Below are 19,836 nucleotides of genomic sequence, written 5' to 3' on the forward strand. Positions count from 1 at the left end.
CCCGTCCGCCGCGTGAGCATACCTCGGTTTCAGGCACCCTAGCCCCGCCGTATTCGAAATGCGCAGACTTTGAGCAGCGACGACATTGATCTTCTCCCTCGCCATCCTGCTAATAATTAATTCGTCGTAATCTTCACTTTTCTAGGCACACGACACATTCAAAAATGGCAGCGGCGACCAACAACCCCCTCAACGGCACACTCAGCGCCACCGACCTCCCCGTATCCTCGCAAACCTTCACAATCGCCGGCATCCTCGTGGATATTCATGGCCTCGATCAGCTGCCATCGTCCGTCTCCTCGGTCGCCTGCCTATGGCTTCTCAACCCGCGTCTGCAGACCAAAGAAACCATGGCCCCCATCGCTCGCCGCGTCATCTCATCATGGAACAAGCGCATACAAGAGGGTCGCGCAGGCAAGAACCCAAAGGGTCTGATCGCCGCTGCCTTTGACCAGCGCAACCATGGGTCACGCAAAGTAGACGACATGCACAACCAAGCATGGCGGGAGGGCAACGAGCGACACGCGCAAGACATGTTCGGCTGCTATCATGGCACCGCAAACGACACCTCGCAACTCATCAACCACCTGGAATCCTACATCTTCACCACAAGAGAATCCCCGAAGATTACCCAGCACTTCGCCCTCGGCATCTCGCTCGGCGGTCACGCGACCTGGCACTGTCTACTCGGCGACGCGCGCATCACCGCCGGCGTCGTCGGCATCGGCTGCCCAGACTACACACGCCTAATGACGGACCGCGCTCGCCTCTCGAAAAGGAAAACCTACACTGAATCCACGCCGCCCGCCTGCGCCTTCCTTGGCTCCCCCGATTTCCCACTCGCCCTGCAGGACGCCATTGCACAATATGACCCCGCTGGTCTGCTCCTCCCTGGCATGTTTAACCCCGTGGGCGACGACACACCGCCAGACCAGGCTAAACTTGATAGAATGAAACAGTTGATGAGGGAACGGTTACAGGGGAAACGCATACTCAACCTCAGTGGCAAGATTGATAAATTAGTCCCGTATGCTGCTGGCAAACCCTTTTTAAACATCTTCAAGCGTGTGTTGGCTGAAGACACTAGCTTGGATATTGGCTTTGATGATGTCCTGTTTGATGGTGTTGGGCATGCGTTTCCTAAACCCATGGCTGATAAGGCTGCGGAGTGGCTTTGTGATATTCTTGCCAAAGATGGGGATGGCGGTCAGGTTTCAAGCAAGATATAGATGGGTTAGGGACACGGTTCTTTCGTTGTAGATATTAGGTAGTGTATATGGTTTACATTGATAGAGTGGAGTTAAATGAAAGCATTTGGTATATTCATTCTCACGACCAAAGTGTGAGACAAGTCAGCGAAAAGCACGGAGGATGAAGGTGGGCATATTTCTATCGAGTTTTTGTATTGTAGCATGCAGAAGATGTGTCCCCATACAGAGTAGTGCACGTAATGCTAAGCATTGCTGCCTAAATACGTACCTTTGTCTCCGATGGGGTAGCTCTCCTAAAACCATTCATCCACCGTTGTGGGAATATAATGTACATTCTTCCTGATATCTCCGGTATGACTGCTTTGCCATGTGTCAATTCTCCTTCATGTCGGAGATGCACACCCCCAAGGATTTACATCAAGTCCATCTGGGCAGCTCTTGGCTTGATCTATTATACACGTGAAATTTTAGTCGCCATCCCTATCCCATCCACTCACTCAGTCCCCAGCATGCGTTACCCTCTCTAACGCTTCCTGCCCTTGGCTTTGACCTTGGTCTTGCCCTTGTTCGCCTCAACAACCGCATCTTCCTCTGCATCAACCACCTTCTTATCCTTGACTTTGGCGTTAGACTTGCCCTTGTTCACCTCAACAGCCACTTCTTCCTCCGCTTCCTCATCCGCTTCCCCATCCACCTTCTGATCATCGAGCTTCCGAACAAGCGTTGGTGTGATTCGAGTCAAAAACCCATACTTGTTCCTTCCTGGACGTAGAACTATGGGACGACCATAAGCTTTAGTCTTCCAGATGCGGCGAGGGGGTTCTGAAGGTTTGCTCTCCGCATAAGGTTCGGGTTCGGGGGTGGCTTTGGGAGCGGCTTTGGCTTTGGTGTTGGACTTCAGAGGCTGTTTGGACCTAGTCGTAGGCTTGTTGTCTTCCTTGGGGTTTCTCCTGGACTTGCGCTTGGGACGGGACTTGTAGTCGCTGTCGTGTTCGTCATCGTTGTTGACTTCATCGTAGTTGACCTCCTCGTAGTCCTCGTGGCTATTCTGGTCGAGAGAAGTCATCATAGGCAACACAAGTGTGGACGGCACAGACGAGAGACCGTTACTGGAATTCTTACCAGCCTTGGCCTTGGGGTCGGAAGCTTCGGGAACCAGCTCATCTTGCCTCTTAGCTTGCGTCTTCTGCCTAACGCTGCGTCGCACGATCGGCTGCATCTTCTGTGGGACCGCAGACTTGACCTCCTCCTCCTGTTCATCCTCCTCTTGTATGGAACTAGCCTTGCGTTTCCTCGATTTGCGGGTCGCAGGTGCTTTTTTAGGCATCTTCTGTATCTTGGGAAGGAGAACTTGAACGGGAGTTCGATCGCCGAGAGATGGGAGACTCTCGACGTCGGTGAAGTACTCGACATCGGGGTCCATCTCCGGGTGCGCCCGTCCGAATATGTAACTCATGATCGTGGGGTACTCGCCCGACTCCTGCTGTTCGAAGCCGTTCGCCATGTTGCAGGTCATCGTTTTGGAGCGTTCTCTGAGTGGGGTTGGAGTGGCTAGAAAGGGTTTAATGTATAGTCCGTATGCCAAACTTGATAGACTCAGGGCGTTTTTACCTTGCGTTAACGGTGCCTGAGATTCTGTGATCTCATGCAGCTGTAGAGATTCTTTCACCATGCTTGGCCCGTTTTCCATCATAGCTGGGAGCTCCTCTTGCTCCTTCGCTTCCTTGGAACCTTTGCCCGACTTCTTGGTGCGAGTAGAAACACCGTTTGTAGATACACACTTTCTAGCTTTCTTCTTAATCGGGGCATCATAATCGGATTCTGATACAATCTTTGCCTTTCTAGCTCTCATTGAACGTTTGCGAGGGTTGGTAGTTTTGGACAATTCGGGTTGAAAAGGCGACGGCAGTAAAACCGTGTCACTATGAATATGCTGTTCTGGTGACGTACGAGCCGGTGTAGAGCTAGCATCCATGAGCATGTCTTTCGTCTCTACAGCCCAAGCCTGGTCTGGCTCAACGCTATGCTCGCGGTGGGCTGGAGAATTTCGGATTGAAAGATCTTCGGCGGATGTGTTCCTGGCAGCATCCTGTAGCTGTGCTTGCCAAGCTTCCATATCTGCATGTGCAACGTCCTCTGACAACTGTGGACTGGTTATTTCTCTTTCTTTCATAAAGCTAGACAGCAACTCCAAATCTATAGGCATACTTACTTTCAACCTAGCCTGCAGTGTATTATCGATTAGGCTGCTTCCGGGGTGTGATTGTGCTAAGGCAGGCGATTTGTCTTCTGGGTGCGCATCACCTGTCATTGGGCTGCCTTGTCCAACCTCCTCATTCTGGACTTGGCCTTGATCTTCCTTTTGGGCGATTTTCGTCTGCGAAGGACTCGGCATAACCGAATCCTCAATTGATGATTGTGATGCTACCGCAGTGGTGTACGCATCTTCCAGTGTCTCGGCAGTAGTTGGGGTTTCGAACTCAGGAAACATCGGGATATCCTCCATGAGCACGTCATAGGAGGCATCGCGATTCCAGTCTCCACCTTCTGTCATGCTTGCTTCATCGTCCGGCTCGGCTTCCAGATGTGTGGTGGTATGAGTTGAAGAGGACCTGTGAATTGGGCTGCAGATCCAAGGTGGTGAGCGAGGTGTATACGAAGCCTCAGTAGTAGCTGTGGTCTCAAACGGTGTATCTGTGACTGCACTTGGCACCTGTGTCTGGCCATCCATCTTCTTGTCCAGAAGGGGTGAGTCCTCCTCGAGGAATAACTCAGTCCCTTCGCAATGTTTTAAGCCGACAACCGCGAATGTTCTATCTGGAAAGTCAATGAGCCTGGCGGCTGGAAATTTATCATCTTCCCCTTCACAGAAGTGCTGCTCATTGTCCTTTTCAGTATCCCATTCAAACCCTTCAATTTCTTGCAGGCCATCCAGCCAACTGTCATCGAATGGGGAGCTGTATGCGTAGTAGTCGAGTGGATATGACTGGCCATCCATTCGTTCGTTAGGGCAAACATTTTGCGCGTCGTATGCGTAATCCAGTTCCGCTAAGGTCCATGGTGCCAGCTCAGGGTGCATCATCTCAGTGTGCGCTAGCTCATTGCGCGCCATTTCGTAGCCAATGACCTCACCGACCATAGGAGGATAAACTGCAAAGGGTAAATATGGATGGTCAAAGGTCGCAGAATCACCGTCCGTATTCCAATTGAACTCCATCGCGGTGTTGGCCATTGAGTACCTAGGTGTGAGCCTGCGCTTCGGGTATGCAAACTAGAGGAGACAATACGGGTAATTGTGCAAACAATTTGGTCTCTTGTTGGCGTGTAAACAACTAGATCCTCACCTTGTGCGCGAAGGGGGAGATTGTGCAGATAGCAGGCAAACCTTGGAAGGCTTTCAACCTTGTTCTCTACAATCTTGGAACCCTATGCGCGCTCGAGTGGGCTTGGATCCATGTGTGAACAGTTGGAGAGTGAGCGATTGCACAGAGATTGTATTGAACTGTATGTATACCCAGTGGCGATTCCTGCAAGGATTAGCTCGGCTAACATATCGCGCAGTGTGAGTGTGCGTAGTAAGGGTCAAACGCGTTATCACGTGTTAGCGCAAGCGCAACATCCAGCAAACACCCAAGGACCCCCACTTTTAGCAGAACATGTACACTTCGCATCAACCAGTCCAAATGGCGGTGAAGAAAGAGGTAAGATTGAAGAAGACCAGATCCATTGGTAGTCGGGTATCGAGTACATTGTGCCAGCTCGTCCTCGAAGTCCGCCATTTCTCGCTTAGCCAAAGGTGAAATGAGAAGTATTAGAGGTTCGAGCAAGAATGTCAAGAGAGCTAAGTAAAACAAGGGGTTTGGCGCATGTTCATGTCATTCCGTTGGTGTTATATAGGTATTGCGTTGCTAATCGCGTTTCCAGTGTCGACGGGTGCAGCCAGGATGCTGTTGTAGTCAGTACCGCAATATATAATGAAGTATATGTAGAGAACCTACCTTTTTCCAGCATCAGTTGCGCAGCAACAGCACAAGAGTGACGCTGGCCAGCAGAAGATCTGGAAGGTATAAGTCGATGCTGGCGCATAGTGGAAGAGGTCCTTACCGCCATGCCAACTGTTACTACAAATCCAATTGTAGGACCAATAACTTTACAATGACACGGGTTTTGATTGCTGCATATATGTTTAGCTGGTGTTGTGGACTTTCATGTTCAGGTGGTCATACGTTCCGCACTGAAAGCACACAGGTAGAGGAATGAAGTCACACATGTTGGCTAGAAATTTGGACAAAAGAAGATAAAGAATTTATGTTGCTTGGGCCTATGGATAATGCTGAAAATGCGCAGATTGAAGATTGAAGGTTGAAGATGTCTCGGGGAAGGCTGAAATCACGATTGACGCCTGAAGTTGCGCTAACTTTGGTGCTACGTCATCTGCATTAGGCGCGATCCGCGGAGACACGCGTCCACCCTGTTGTGTTTCTTCCTGCATTTCCACGAATTACCCCATCTAATGCTAACTAACATTTTCCTTGCTTGCAAAACTGGTCATAATAAACGCGAACTCCAGCATGATGCATGTGTGGCGGGCTGTTGGCAAAGACCCTATCAAGCCTCCGCGACAGTGGGCAACTTCATCTCGATGCAGAACTTGGTTCCAAAAACACAGGCGGCCAGCAAACAAGGCACACACATGGCCCAATACCAGGGCACCCTTGTTTTCCCACACATGATGATGTTTCCAAAGCCTCACGCTTTGTCCTAAGGCTATGAGCCTATTGCATCAAGGTTCCATCTCTTCGCGTATCAATTCTACCTCCACGGTCCGCTGGCCTGCACGGATTTTCCCTTTCAGCCCATCGTCAAACTTATCATAGCAGAGTCTCCATAAGTCCGGCTCACCCTCGCTCTCGACCGCAATGAAGCCTTCCCAGTTGTTGAATAGGAATCGCTTCTCGCCATTCGGGCAAACACGAGCGCCCCAAGATCCTGCCTGTCCTTGTTCCGCATCCACGCGCAATCCATGGCTGATCTGGAAGATGTCTGAGTCGGTATCGAGATATACCCAGTTCAGCTGTGGCGGGTCATTCGATATCGTAGAAACGATTCCCTCAAAGTTCGAGTTGGGAAATGGGAGGTAGTAGCCAGAGAACGGATGATGATGCGGACCCTTGTATGTTGCGAGCTGAACGTATAACCGCCCTCCGCAAAGCACAATGCGGCTATCTTTGAACAGTTCTTGGCGATCATCTGGAGTCCTCGTAGTCGCGCGACACCGCATATGGCATTTGTCGCGTTTCCACTCCGCATCGGTGCTTGCATCTTTCGTGTTTTCGGCTTGATTTTGAATTGCTAGAACAGACGTCACTGTTAGGGGAACTGAGCCCACAAGAGAGAGAAGTCCAAACACCATCTTGTTTGTCTGCAATCAGTGTTTCGGGAGAGCCTTCAGGACCGGAATTGTAGCTGGGTGTTTGCTTTAGTTGAGGATATGGTGCTTCATGATCCAATACCGGCATTGTAAATGTACGTAAACAGATAGGTACCGATCGCAGCCTGCATCTCCCAAAGGTACTATGACGGGAATCGAGGCCGATCACGATGCGGCTGTAGGTGGACGACTGAATAGGCCAATCAAAAGCGCAGCAGACAGGTAGCTTCCGTCTCCCGCTCCGCTTGAGTCAGCATGATCGACATGATCAATACGATGCCGGCACAGTGACGAAAGAAAGCCTCATAATGCGGGTCGCCGAATAGACGTCGGCTTCTTTGGGAAATTTATATTACTGCATCGAGAAAACAAAGTCGAGGCGACTGCTTTAGCTGGCCACTTCACTGGACTGGTGCATTTGACGCAAGGATACTCGAATCGCTTGCAGTACAGAAGCCATTCCTACACCATTCCCGGCGCAGATCACCTCGCCGACTGCGTAGATCAATGATGCAGTTGCTCTAATACATGTGGCAGCTTCGGATATGTCCGTCTGGTGGCTTTTTCGGGGGCCTTTATGAGCTGAGGCACTCGCGCAAACCAGCACTTCCCTATCCCAAACCCCTCATCTCTTTACGAACACGTCTACGAAGCAGTGGCGTGGTCTTCCTATCATCCGCAGCGCAAGAACGCTAAGACACCACTTCTAATTCAGCCTCTACCTCTACCACAACATCCTCTACCATTCACACCACCACTCACGCCTGTTTCCGAACCTCGGTCTGAACCTGAATTCAGGATGGCGGACAGCGCAACAAAGGAGTACTTGATCCCATGACTTCAACATCCGATGTGCAAATACTGATATGTTAGTAGCTTGACTGGTACCGATGGAAACGCTTCTGGTGGTCGGAGCCTTCCCGATGTTGGCTCAACCATGGGTTCCGTAACAAGTCCGACAGGCCCCAAGTCGAAAAGCAAGAAGAAGAAGGGTAAGGGTAACAGCGAGGATGATGAGGAAGACGAAGAGGGATTTGGGCTCGATAACGGCAAAGACGTCAAAGGAAGTTTGAAGGTGCACATCAAGCTCGATCTGGAAGCGGACATTAGAATCATTGCGAGGATCAAAGGTGATATTGCGATTGGGATACTGTAACTGCACATGTATATAGATGGGAAGAAGAAGGGAATTGATGTGTTTTCATGAAATTGTTCGCGTAATTAGTGTTTTCCTTATGCGTGACTGGTACATCAACCACGGTACGGTATCGGCTTAGGGAGTATGTATCTCCGCGCTGCAAAGCCTCAATCCCGCATCATCTCTTATCTACCTTTCGCCTAATTACCTGAACTAGCCACAACATGAGACCTAAGACGTGAGTATATCGTGTATTTATGTGTGTCGCTTTATTGATGATTAGCAGTTCTATGAAGCACAACCGCGATAGCGCTACACCCGATGATACTTTAAAGCTAGAAGATGGAGCAAGTTTAGCTACAATTCCGGTCTCGAATAAACAAAAAGCCGAGAGCGACTCTACGCCAAAGCCTGCACAAGAAGAAAAAGCGTCTGAAGAGGACAATACGCCGTTCCGCTTTATGGATCTGTCAGGAGGTAGTGTAACACACGATAGAAGATCTACTTGGTATCCACTAACGTCTAACTAGAACTCCGAAATCTCATATACGAATTAACCACACTAGACGAACCCCACGGGCGTGTAATACGACTAAAGGAAGCCAATATCAACTTTGGTGCTCCTGATCTTCAGCGCCAGTATCTTGGACTTACCCAAGTCAGTCAAGCCGTCCGAAACGAGTTCCTCCCCTTATACACGCAAACATACAAGCATGAAATACATTTTGCCGATATTCCTGCCTACCTGGCCTTGTATCCTCTAGAGGATGCCAACATGATGCAGACCATGATCGATCTGGTCGTAGGTCTCCGCCACAACACGCTCGAGCCACCGGGCTTCGAGGTTAAGTCCCTCATCACTCTTGATTGGAGTGAGCTGCCATTTCAAGTGTTCTTTGCTCGCAGCAACCTTGCAGATGGGCTGTTACCATCCGATACCCGCTTAGTGTCTATCAGTAATTTATTCTACCAATTTTGTCATGACAGGATGGCAAAGGGACCTCTATGGATCATTAGCAATGGTCTTTACGCGTGTAATCAGGGGGTTTCCATCCTGCTACGAATGATGGAGAGCTGCAGGATAGAAAAGATGGACTCGCGACCCAATCAGTACCTCGTCACTTTTGTGCTCTCATCAACAATCCCCAACAGCCTCACTTGGTACTTCGCAATCAGAGAGTTTTTCGATCAAATTCTCTTGAATGCGCCAGCCAAAATTGAGTTTGAGCTCAGGCCTGAACAGCATTGAGTATGTATCTTATAGGGACACGCGTTGGGTGTGTGATTAAGTTAGTTGAACAGAAGCACTTAGGTAGTGATCAATCAATGTACTATAATACACCCAAGTGAAGAATCTACATCCAATGTCGTCAGAGTTCTTGAAAATGTTAACCAACACTTGATGGCATATCCCATCGCTCTGATTCATAACTATCAGCAACCGAAGACAGCCAAGTGTCTAAAAGACGTACGACAATCGCATAGAAAAAGGACGGCGCAAACCCCGACTTCAGCAATAGCCGTAGCCAATTCTCGGTTATTATCGCCGATTATGTGCCGAGGACAGGTGCTGCAGCTCGCTACAGGAAAAACACCACCGGCCTTTCAACAAAGTCCGCGGCTTCTGAGATCGGCAATTGCGCCCCCTGTTAGATCTCTAGTCGCGTCTGCCACATGTTAGATTGTCGAACCAAACGTCACGACGTCATGCAGATCGATCCACACGAGGAAACGCCAATTCCGCCAAACTACCCCGCGACAGCGGCTGCTTACCCCAGATAGCCAAGAAGGTCTGTGAACCGACTCCGCACGTCAGTGGCGATACGGTGAGGGAGGCCCATGGTGGGTTTTAAGTGGGCATACATGACTTATGACCCAGGAAGGTAAGCCGTTGGCGATGACTATCGGCCTTTGCCATTCTCCCGGACAGGTAATTTAAGGGCGTGTTGGGCCCCGTGGAGTGTCGCCCTTGGTCTACTAGCGGCCCTCCCCCATCAATTCGTCGCGACATCAGAACGTTACTGTCAAGCATCATGGCGACAGCGATGAACGAAGATAAGCTCACGGCTGAGCATCAACGCGCCGAGAATGTCGCCGAGAAGATCTCAAACTCCTCGGCATCAGACGAGATCGAGGCGCAGGACGTTGAACTTCAGGAAAGAGAGGCAGCCCGCGTTTTGAGGAAGGTTGACTGGAGATTGGTTCCTATACTTTCTCTGCTCTATCTCGTCGCATTTATTGATCGCAGTAACAGTATGTATTCATCTAGCCTCCTCAAAAAGCCCATTTCTCGAATAGTACTAACACGCTGTAGTCGGCAATGCGAAAATCGCTGGTATGACAGATGATTTGAAGATGAACGGCATACAATACAACACTGCCGTTACGTTGTTCTTTGTTCCGTACACTCTGCTCGAAGTACCAAGTAACATCATCTTGAAGATGATGCGCCCAAGTCACTGGATGGCCATCTTGATGTTTTCCTGGGGTCTTGTCATGACTCTTATGGGGCTGACATCGAGTTACGGCGGTCTTCTCGCTGGTCGATTTTTCCTGGGTGTTACAGAGGTCCGTAAAAGTGCACATGGTTCAAAATCGACAACATACTTACCCATATACACAGTCTGGTTTCTTTCCTGCCGCTACATTCTTGCTCACACTTTGGTACCGTCGCTTCGAACTCCAGCGTCGTATGGCTGTTTTCTACGTGGCTGCGTCTCTTGCTGGTGCCTTCAGTGGTCTGCTCGCCTACGGTATCGAGAAGCTTGATGGCCGCTCTGGACTGGCCGGCTGGCAATGGATTTTTCTTCTCGAGGGACTTATTCCAGTCGCATTGTCTCTATTCATCTGGAAGATTCTGCCAGATAGTCCAGAGACCGCAAAATTCCTTACCCAGCCAGAGCGTGATCTACTCGTTTCACGTTTGGCCGACGATTCCGGATCCGGACAGGGCCGAACCACCAACGCTGACAAGATCGGAAAGGCACAGATTCTGGCCGGACTTTCAGACTGGAAGATCTGGGCTGCGACGGTTGTGTTCTGGGGAAACACTGTGGGAGTATATGGGTGAGTCTTACACACGAACGCCGAATAACGCCCAGATTCTAACACTTTAATCAGATTCACAGCGACTGTGCCTTCCGTTATCAAAGGCCTAGGCTACACCAGCGCCAACGCACAACTTCTTACCATTCCAATCTACGTCTTCGCCGCCATTCTCACCATTCTCTTCGCGTGGGCCTCCGACTTGACTCGCAAGCGCTCCCCGTACATTATCGCCGGATACTCCATCGCAGTATGTGGTTTCATCGCGCAATTAGCCATCCCGAAGCCAAACTACCCTGGTATCACCTACGGCTTCCTCTTCCCTGTTGCAGGCGGTCTCTACTGCCCATTCACTTGCCTTGTCTCCTGGATCGGAAACTCCCTTGCGCCATCTTCGAAGCGCGCTGTCGGTATGGCTCTACTAATTTCCGTTGGAAACATGGGCGGTATCATGGGTAGCAACATCTACCTCGCAAGGGAAGCGCCAAAGTATCAGACTGGCTTCAGCGCCAGTCTGGCCATGTGCTGCCTGGCCATCCTCATGACGCTAGTTCTGAGGTGGGCATATGCAAAGGAGAACAGGAAGAGAGATGAGTTGATTGCCGAGCATGGCGAGGAGGCTGTTCGCGCGAGGTACAGCGAGGAGGAGCTACTGTTGTTGGGTGACAAGAGCCCTTTCTATAGATACACTTTGTAGATACCCTACAAGCATGTATAAATTGCAATGCATAAGTACGAATAGAGTTTGTCGTACCAGGATAACCGAATCTTTGAACGTGGTTCCAGCAGCTAGCAAGGAGTAGCCTTGTATTAAATCCATCCTTCTGTGAGATCGAGATGCGTATCTCGGTGAGATTACGCGCCGGAGACTAACAGCGTAAGGCTAACAGTGGGTCCTTATAAGCACGTGAACTACCTAGGTCTTAGCTGTCTTGTTTTATAACTCCAAGGTACGCGAGCACAAAAAGATTGAGCAATGCTCTAAAAAACAATATAGCAAAAACAGAGTTTCGAACCCCTCATAGGGCGAGTTGTTTCTAAAGATTAAGTAACTGCAGTGTTGTGCGGGCAGACTTGTCATTAAGCAAATCAAACAAACTTTGGACGCTGATTTGATTTGTTTGTACAAAACTTAAGATTGTATTTAAGTTGTTTAGTTTGATAGTGTTTTAGGAGGCCGTTTGTTTAAAAGTTTGATAGATTTGATACTGTTTAGGTGCTGATCTAATCGTATATCGTATATATTACTAAGCTTCGCTGTCCCACTTGCATATTTCGTATATTGCAGCTACCTTAGCGTCAGTTACATCGCCTGAGTTGTAATCAGATAGAGGCTTAAAGCCAGCGTCGCGCCAGCTTCGTATACACTGTATTGCTGCAAGCAGTTGTAACCTAATTTTGCGTCGCCTTAGCTCTAATAAATCACCGAGCTCGCTGAACAGCCGCTCGCACTCACAACTTAAGGCTAGTATTATTAATATATCGATCGCCATACGCGCTAGGTTAGGATACTTTAGGCGTAGGCTTATCAAATAGCTAACAGGATTACTACCTTGTTCGAACTGCTCTTGCGTCCAGCGGAGTTCAAACCGTCGCTAACGCTCCAGCTCATCCATCTCTGTCACCTCAACAATGCCATAAGGCTCCGCATTAACGAGCGCGTTAATGGCGTCGTTAATACCGCTTAAGAGCTACACTAGTGGGCGACTTTGGCGCTGTATTTGCGGCTTATAGAACGCCTAAAGTTGTTTTAACCCAGCGTTGTTTGCCTTAAGCTAGCTCGGTTTGTCGCGCCAGCTGTTCTCACAGTAGTTCTTGTAGTATAGGTAGAGGCAGGTAGCGGCAAAGTATGCGGGTGATTCGTTAAGCTTAGTGTAATACGCGTTAAGCTTTGCCTAAGCTGCGCGTAGGTTAATAGGAAGGTGATCTTCTGGCGCGCTATTGGCATTATAGTTAACGCTTTCGTGGTTTTTAAGTAGCTGCTCGTACACGGCAAGTACAGCTTCGAAGACAGGTATAACCTCGTATATCGCGCCGAAACGGCCAGCTTTACTGCGAGCTTCAAGCCGTTTTGTCGCCTTCTTTAGCGGCTTCAACACTAATATATACTAGGTTATTACCGCCTAATCGTTAGCCGTAAGCCTATTAGATCTCATCTAAGCTAGTACTTTAGTAAGCTTATTATTACGGCTACGCGCGTACGCGTCGGCGCCCATCGTCCTTTTAATGTGGCTTTAGGCGTACTTATCAACGGCGTTATAGAGTTGTCAGATAATAGCACTGTTGAAGATGAGAGCGTACAGACGCTGGGTTAGACTAGCGCGACCCGGCATCTGAGAGAGCCAATCGGATCACAGGAAGGCTTGGCACCCCCCAGGTGTGCCCACAACCGTAGACAGAACCAACACACAATCAATAATCAATATCATCACCATTATTACCTATTTCATCAGTATTCCAGATGAGAGTGAATATCTGACAAGAGTTTTGCGGCGCGTACAAAGGTGTCGTGAAAGCTGTTCTAGCGCGTAACGACTAGCTTTACTAGCTTAAGTATTTCCTGCTTTTAGTCAGGAGCCTTAGCGTTAACACGGCGCTAGCAATCGGCAAAAAGATCGTATTATTGCGGTGTTTAGATATAGTTAATGATATCGATTAGTACACTAAGCGGACCTTGCTGCCGCTATTCTTGTAGGTAGGCTGCCTCTGTTTTGTGCTCGTCCTGATCATTATTGTACGCGTCCTTATCAAAGCCGAAGATAATTATCTATCCAACTAAGTTAAGTGTGTGAGGGCCGCAGCGGAGGCGGTGATGGCTTGCTGTAAATTCAAAGCGTTAGACGAGTTTAGTGACGGCGGTGTTGTTAGCGTACGCGTTGTCGAGCACAAAGTACCTAAGCTAGCTACGTGTTATACTAAAGACATCGATTATATTGCTAACAACTTTAGCTATCCTCTCGCCCGTGTGGGCGCCCGTAAGCTGAGGCAGCGCGATAGGTAGGTCCTTAATAGTGCCGTCGGCGTCAGCAAAATAAGCAACAACTCTAAAGAAGCCGCGCTTGCCGCCTTTTATCGTCTAGCTATCGAAGCTTATATAGATTTTACTAATAGCCGACGAGAGCATCTAAACAACCTGCGGCTCTATATAGCGATACAGCCTTATTACGAAGCTAGCTACACTGTTATGACTTACCTACAGCGTGTTAGCTGCCTCCGGGTTAGCAAACTCTATTATCTGCCTAAACGCAGGCGTTTCGAACTCGCGGAGAGGGTAGTTATTGTCGACAAGCCACGTAACAGCGGCGTATCGAAAGCGCTGTACGTCGAAGTTTCCGAGCTCGTTAGCGACGCCTTAAGGTACATCGACACCGCCCTTAGTCATTATCTTAAGCGTCGTTTGGCCTCGCGGTAGTGTAATCGAATCTAGTTTGCCCTTGCGATCGTAGCCGTGGCCAAGTAGCTTCTACGCGAGGTAGTTAATAGCGTTACTAGTCGACTTTGTAACCTCTGGATAGGCGCAAAAGATCTTACGATAATAGCAGTATTTGCAAACAAAGAACGTACGATGAGGCTCAAGGAGAGAGGCAACGCGGTAACCGTACTGATATACCTAACTTTTGTTACGCTTCAACGTACGCAGCGGCTTCGTAAAACGCGGTAAACGCTTCTAATTAATGCCGTCAAAGTTGTCCGTAAACTCGTTATTAAAGCTAGTATTATCCCCGCCTTCGATAGCCTCACTTGTAGCCTCCGTAGCAGCCCTACTACCCTTAGCCAGCGGTTGTATAGTAGCTTCTAGTATAGCGTCGCGCAACTGCGACTCGAACGGCGCGTCTTCGGTGGCCTAGCTTGCTGCAGCAGCTAGGGCTTTACGTAGCAAGGTGCGGATAGACAGCTTAGGCTGCGAATCGTCTATTAGGATAGGCTGCGATGCACTGCCTTTAGCTGTTTTGGCGCGCTTGTGGGGGCCGTGGGGGCCAGGGGTGCCCTCGGCGGCGCGTTTTAGGTTACGAAGCGGCATTTTCGGCGTGTTAGGCAACGAGAAACACTAAAACGTGCTGTAGAGACGGTAGTGTAGCTGCAAAAGATGGCTAACAGCGATATAGAAGATAGGAGATAGGATATAAGATAGCGGTTATCGACGGCTAGCGACGCTCGTGTAGTTATATGATAACTAAGCCAGATGCAACACAAGAAAACTATCGCGAAATTGCTACCTCCGCTATCTCAAAAACATCATTAAAGTCGATCTTAAAACACCTTAGGACATCATCTATAGAACAGCTCGCTATGTAATATTAGTCAAACAGTCAAACAAACTAAACAAATTTCGATCGTACGTTTGATTTGTTTGTATATTTCTATAGGCAGCGTTTGGTTTGTTTAATTTGCTTATAGTCAAGCAAATCAAGCAAACTATTCAAACGCGTTTGCTTAATGACAAGTCTGTGTGCGGGACTCGCGGTCACTTCTGGTAAAAGGCAAGAAATGATTTCGTACAAATTCTCGCACTGCACGAACTACGTAGGTATTCCGGAGTATATATGCTAGAACACAGAAGCAGAAAAGGAAAGAGACCAGGGTAAAACGGTGCGCTAATGCATGTTGAATTCAATTCACCGGGCGGTTATGATGGCGCCAGATACTTGCAGTGGGAACGTGTACAACGGTATTTGCGGCTATAAGCCCACTCACGGTTCCGGTTCAAATCTTATAGTATTCTCGTTGCAGAAGTTTTGGAAAACGAGCTATTTCGCTCAGAGCTTGGCAGATTTGCGACAAATCCTATAGGGCTTGTCTTGTATGTGAGTCGCAAGCTAGATCCTGCGCTTCCATCCTGTCACCAAGAACTCTAGATAGGGCTTTTGGCTCCGCCTAAGTTACCTCAATATCCATGGTCGCCCCGTCAACCTGATGATCATATGCCCAATCCCTCCCTAGTGAGGCATGTCCCTCTGTAGGAATACCAACTCATCGTATCCCCTCTCCTATTCTTCTGCTTCATCCCCAGCTGGTATACCCACCCATCCCCGGCGATTTCATAACGCCATCACTCCCCAAAACAGCAATGACATCCTTCATCCTCAACAGCAACTCTGCTACCCTAAAAGGTTTACCAACCACATCATCCATACCCGCCGCCATAGCCATGTCAATTTGCTGCTTTCTCACGTTGGCCGTGACACCAATGACAGGGATCCGACCTTTCAACAAGCCGGATTCTTCCAGCTTGCGAATCTCGGACACTGCAGTAAGTCCATTCATGATCGGCATCTCCCAGTCCATGAGTATGAGACTCAGTGCGATGGGCTGTTCCTCTTCTTGGTCCGTACATATGGGCTCTGCAAAAGGTGTATTCAGAGAATCGCTTCGCGCACGTTCGTCGGACATTGGGTGGTTGTGATTCCAGAATGTAGTCTTCGGTAAGAATTCGAGGGCTTCTCGGCCGTGGTTCGCTACACTGACGACGCAGCCGAAGTTGCGCAATTGCTTGCTGAGCACGCGCTGGTTGACTAGGTTGTCCTCTACGATAAGAACATGCAAAGTCTCAGGTATGCTATTTGTGCGCTGGAGTTCCTGCAGGTCGGGACCTTCGGGAAGACCAAGGGATTCGGGATTGACATGAGCGTGTTCGATCAGAGTTGGCATCGAGCTGGAGTCTGAAGACTGTCGTCGGAAAACAGAGCCTGGGGAGTTTGACCGTCGATCAAATTCGCTTGTGAAGGCGCGTTGGAGCTGTGTAGGTCGTGACCGGCCTGCCTGTGGCATCTGTGGTCTGTGCTTGACATCTTCGGGGAACACGTGCGGTAGGCTGCCTTTCCGTGACGATGTAGGGCTGGCTCGACGTGTTTTGATGTAAAACGCAAAAGTACTGCCTTTGCCTGGTGCACTGGAGACACCGATAGCACCGCCCTGAAGTTCAGTAAGACGTCTTGAGATAAACAATCCCAGACCAGAACCTCCATAGTGGATATGAGTCCGAGGTGAGGCTTGCGAAAAGCGGGTGAAGAGAGTGCTCTTCTCCTCTTCCGAGAGACCCCTGCCAGTGTCACTGACAAAGAATTGCAAGAAAATCAACTCTTGCCCGCTCTTCCAGTCCTCTTCCAGGTGATGATCGTTTCCTATCAACCTTTCGTCGTTATATTGTATTCCGTCCGGGACTGATTTGGGCTCAGTTGCACTTGCTGTGAGAGTAACCTTGACCATTCTAGTCTGTTGTTCAAGCCGTGTGAACTTGATGGCGTTCGTGAGGAGATTAATAAGGATTTGTAACACTCGTGTCGGATCCAAGGACGCCCAATCAACCTCTAAATCGCGGTAGGACTTCCCAACCACCAGCGAAAGTTCGATGCCCGCAGCTCTTGCTTCAGCATCGAACATTTTGACGGCATGTCTAGCAACGTTCTCTGGTTGCGCAATGACGGGAGTCATGTCAAGTAGACCTGAGTCGAGTTTGGAGATGGTGAGTATGTCATCCACGATATGTCTCATGTGCTGAGCACATTGGGAAATAGTCTGAGCCGCATCCAGGGTAGATGCTAGAAAGGAGGACATGGCGCCAACTGCTGGCGACAGACGACCGTCTTTCCCGTATGAGGAGGTGATGGAATCTGCACATTGCATGATTGCACTCAGCGGATTACGCATCTCATGCGAGGTGGTGTCGATAAAGTGTTCTAGATGTTGTTTGCCTTGAAGCGCGCTGTCTGTACGAAGTTTTTGAATACCCTCGGCCCACTTCTGTTTCGAGATATCAGTGACGTTGCCGACTATCTCTATCAACTCGCCATCTGGGCTTAGTTCTGGATAAGCCGAACATAGTATCCATCGAAAGTGTTGAGTGTCTTCGGGTTCCTGTTCGCAATCATTAGAAGGCGGTATGAAAGGCATCCTAGTCCGCAGCTCAAAGCATACGGATTGGTGTTCTGTGGCCAGCTTCCAGAAAAGAGATTCGCAATAGGGCAGGTCTTCCTCAAATGCGATCCTGAACCATGCTTCTGTGGCATTCGTATCGGCCGAAGCGACCTCAAATATCTCATACCAGCGCTGATTCCGATATGTATAAGCGCCAGCAGGATCGGTTATGAAGATGGCTACGTCGGAACGCTCCGCAAATCGTTGGAACCTGTTTTCTTTGAGCTGTATCTCAGCCATGAGTTGTTCCTGGATCTGGGTAGCCTGAATGATATCCTTTTCCCTTTGGCGGACTTCCTCTTCAAACAAAACGATCGATGCCAGGGACGTAGCGAGCAGTCGGACCATAACATGGAGGTATTGCTGGTAATCTTCGTCGAAAGGTCGGCGCGGATTAATTCCAATGATGAGAAAGCCTTCGACTTGATTGCCAGTTGTGGGAATGATGGGGCATACGATAAGGATACGACAAGGATCGGCATAACCTCTCCATTCGATTCCCTCCAAAACCCTGCTGGGTTCCGGAAGATCATCCAAATGTACAACTGTGGCTTTCCCAGACTGTGCGGCGCGCAGAATAGCAGGGTGCAGGACATAAGAGTCGTCATTGATATTGATGTTGGTGGGTGCGATTGGGTGGTTGGCAGCGACGCCAATGGTACCTTTCAGGATACAACCATCCAACGGGGGAATGCTGCCTGGCGATGTCATTGACGGCATTTCAGCACTCACGTGTCGTTCAGCGGCATACAAGAGAGCAAATGGGACATCTTTGTCGTTCAAGCTTAACGAGCGTAAAGTCGTGTTCCAAAAGGACGGGAAATCTCTTGCATCAGCGCTCAGTGTGCCCATAGCCACCAAGCTAGATACGCGGCGCTCGAGGAGACGGTGACTTGTGAGTTCGTAAAAGCTTTGATAATAGGCTGTAACACGGCCATGGCGATCCGAGATTGGCACAAACTGAAAGCACCAGTGCGTCTCTTCAAGGAAGCCATCTTTGTCGATGAACAAGAGCATATCGGATTCAGCCATAGGCTCACCGGTAGCTTTGATGTGGTGTACCATAGGCTCAAAAGAGATCCAATGCTCAGGAGCCTCAGTGCGAATGCTCTTGCCCATGCAAGGATGAAGATGGCCAAGTAGTCGGATATACGGTTCGTTGTACAGCATTATCAGATGTTCACCCCAGAACAAAACAGCTGGAGCGGTATTGCTTAGTACCATGTTTGCCATGCAGCGCAGATCCGAAGACCATGATTGCATTGGACCGAGCGGTGTATTTGCCCAATCCACGCTGCGAAAATAGTCGGTGTGGGGGCTGGATCTTACACCCGATGGGAGTACATGCAACATGCCGTCAAACGATGCATGTTTAGTGTGTCTCGGAGATAAGACAGCGCCATTGCTCGGCTCTTCATGTGGTGAACTTGGTGGAGGTAGTGAGTAGGGTGACTGCGCGTCTGTACAGGATTTGTTGGGTGGCGCCTGTATTTGACGGTTGCCCTTTGCGCTTAGCGACGTGTTAACCCACAGTAGAAGCGTCGGTATTCCACTGATTATCCTGTAGCGCCCTATGGTTATGGCATTCCATACATGTCCCTCATACGTGTATGCAGGTCCCCGCCATAATGGGTCGCCTTGGATAGCCCGACCGCAGACCCAGTTCCTAAAAGCCAGTTGCGTCCTTGAACCCTCAGCAAAGACACTCGTCGCGTCTTTTCCTGTTATTTTTGCCAAAAGTCCACCAACAGCGTGCAGTGCCGTATTCGAGTATACGAGGTCGAGCCATTCGTCGTGATTTGGATGCGGTGGTACGCGAACGGCGAAAGACGGGCGGTGGTCGCAGTCGAGGGCCTCGAGCAGTGTGACAGCGGCTATATCTCCGCTCGCTACCTCTGTTTTAGGCTCCGCGTCTGATCGCATCGACTGTCGCACATATTCGGCCGTCTTGTGTATGTGGTGCTGTGCGGGTAGCTGCCCGTTCGAGGCCATTGCATCCGGTGCAACGTTGGTCAGGAGAGGGTAAAAGGGCACACAACCACCACATTGGAGACGAGTGAGTTACAATGAGTTTATCGATGATAGCAACGGACCTA

General features: G+C 49.5%; 10 protein-coding genes across 10 annotated transcripts; 4 read left to right on the forward strand and 6 right to left on the reverse strand.

The window, feature by feature from the left end:
- Nucleotides 1–164: 164 nt before the first annotated feature.
- Nucleotides 165–1,229, forward strand: PtrM4_060960 (DUF3984 multi-domain protein; the record flags this gene model as incomplete). The annotated part of the gene is made up of 1 exon (XM_001932848.2): nucleotides 165–1,229. One exon carries the CDS (start codon nucleotides 165–167, stop codon nucleotides 1,227–1,229), a length of 1,065 nt encoding a protein of 354 aa, XP_001932883.1.
- Nucleotides 1,230–1,704: 475 nt separating this feature from the next.
- On the reverse strand, nucleotides 1,705–4,443 carry PtrM4_060970 (uncharacterized protein; the record flags this gene model as incomplete). The annotated part of the gene is made up of 5 exons (XM_066105521.1): nucleotides 1,705–1,707; nucleotides 1,792–1,969; nucleotides 2,108–2,433; nucleotides 2,569–3,354; nucleotides 3,424–4,443. 5 exons carry the CDS (start codon nucleotides 4,441–4,443, stop codon nucleotides 1,705–1,707), a joined length of 2,313 nt encoding a protein of 770 aa, XP_065964148.1.
- Nucleotides 4,444–5,100: 657 nt separating this feature from the next.
- PtrM4_060980 (uncharacterized protein) lies at nucleotides 5,101–5,481 on the reverse strand (the record flags this gene model as incomplete). The annotated part of the gene is made up of 4 exons (XM_001932850.2): nucleotides 5,101–5,158; nucleotides 5,210–5,268; nucleotides 5,316–5,385; nucleotides 5,438–5,481. 4 exons carry the CDS (start codon nucleotides 5,479–5,481, stop codon nucleotides 5,101–5,103), a joined length of 231 nt encoding a protein of 76 aa, XP_001932885.1.
- Nucleotides 5,482–5,994: 513 nt separating this feature from the next.
- On the reverse strand, nucleotides 5,995–6,624 carry PtrM4_060990 (uncharacterized protein; the record flags this gene model as incomplete). Its single annotated transcript, XM_066105522.1, has 1 exon — nucleotides 5,995–6,624. One exon carries the CDS (start codon nucleotides 6,622–6,624, stop codon nucleotides 5,995–5,997), a length of 630 nt encoding a protein of 209 aa, XP_065964149.1.
- Nucleotides 6,625–7,441: 817 nt separating this feature from the next.
- On the forward strand, nucleotides 7,442–7,798 carry PtrM4_061000 (uncharacterized protein; the record flags this gene model as incomplete). The annotated part of the gene is made up of 2 exons (XM_001932852.2): nucleotides 7,442–7,464; nucleotides 7,519–7,798. 2 exons carry the CDS (start codon nucleotides 7,442–7,444, stop codon nucleotides 7,796–7,798), a joined length of 303 nt encoding a protein of 100 aa, XP_001932887.2.
- Nucleotides 7,799–8,004: 206 nt separating this feature from the next.
- Nucleotides 8,005–9,029, forward strand: PtrM4_061010 (uncharacterized protein; the record flags this gene model as incomplete). The annotated part of the gene is made up of 3 exons (XM_066105523.1): nucleotides 8,005–8,018; nucleotides 8,067–8,257; nucleotides 8,311–9,029. The coding sequence occupies 3 exons, from the start codon at nucleotides 8,005–8,007 to the stop codon at nucleotides 9,027–9,029; spliced, it is 924 nt and encodes a 307-aa protein (XP_065964150.1).
- A 784-nt stretch (nucleotides 9,030–9,813) lies between these two features.
- On the forward strand, nucleotides 9,814–11,522 carry PtrM4_061020 (MFS-1 multi-domain protein; the record flags this gene model as incomplete). The annotated part of the gene is made up of 4 exons (XM_001932853.2): nucleotides 9,814–10,033; nucleotides 10,095–10,348; nucleotides 10,404–10,846; nucleotides 10,901–11,522. 4 exons carry the CDS (start codon nucleotides 9,814–9,816, stop codon nucleotides 11,520–11,522), a joined length of 1,539 nt encoding a protein of 512 aa, XP_001932888.1.
- A 1,198-nt stretch (nucleotides 11,523–12,720) lies between these two features.
- PtrM4_061030 (uncharacterized protein) lies at nucleotides 12,721–13,041 on the reverse strand (the record flags this gene model as incomplete). Its single annotated transcript, XM_066105524.1, has 2 exons — nucleotides 12,721–12,933; nucleotides 12,994–13,041. The coding sequence occupies 2 exons, from the start codon at nucleotides 13,039–13,041 to the stop codon at nucleotides 12,721–12,723; spliced, it is 261 nt and encodes an 86-aa protein (XP_065964151.1).
- A 1,628-nt stretch (nucleotides 13,042–14,669) lies between these two features.
- On the reverse strand, nucleotides 14,670–14,846 carry PtrM4_061040 (uncharacterized protein; the record flags this gene model as incomplete). Its single annotated transcript, XM_066105525.1, has 1 exon — nucleotides 14,670–14,846. The coding sequence occupies one exon, from the start codon at nucleotides 14,844–14,846 to the stop codon at nucleotides 14,670–14,672; it is 177 nt and encodes a 58-aa protein (XP_065964152.1).
- A 1,057-nt stretch (nucleotides 14,847–15,903) lies between these two features.
- PtrM4_061050 (BaeS, Signal transduction histidine kinase) lies at nucleotides 15,904–19,732 on the reverse strand (the record flags this gene model as incomplete). The annotated part of the gene is made up of 2 exons (XM_066105526.1): nucleotides 15,904–15,908; nucleotides 15,961–19,732. The coding sequence occupies 2 exons, from the start codon at nucleotides 19,730–19,732 to the stop codon at nucleotides 15,904–15,906; spliced, it is 3,777 nt and encodes a 1,258-aa protein (XP_065964153.1).
- Nucleotides 19,733–19,836: the final 104 nt, after the last annotated feature.

Source organism: Pyrenophora tritici-repentis, chromosome 2 (genome assembly GCF_003171515.1).
Source record: "Pyrenophora tritici-repentis strain M4 chromosome 2, whole genome shotgun sequence".
NCBI classification, from domain to species: Eukaryota; Fungi; Ascomycota; class Dothideomycetes; order Pleosporales; family Pleosporaceae; genus Pyrenophora; species Pyrenophora tritici-repentis.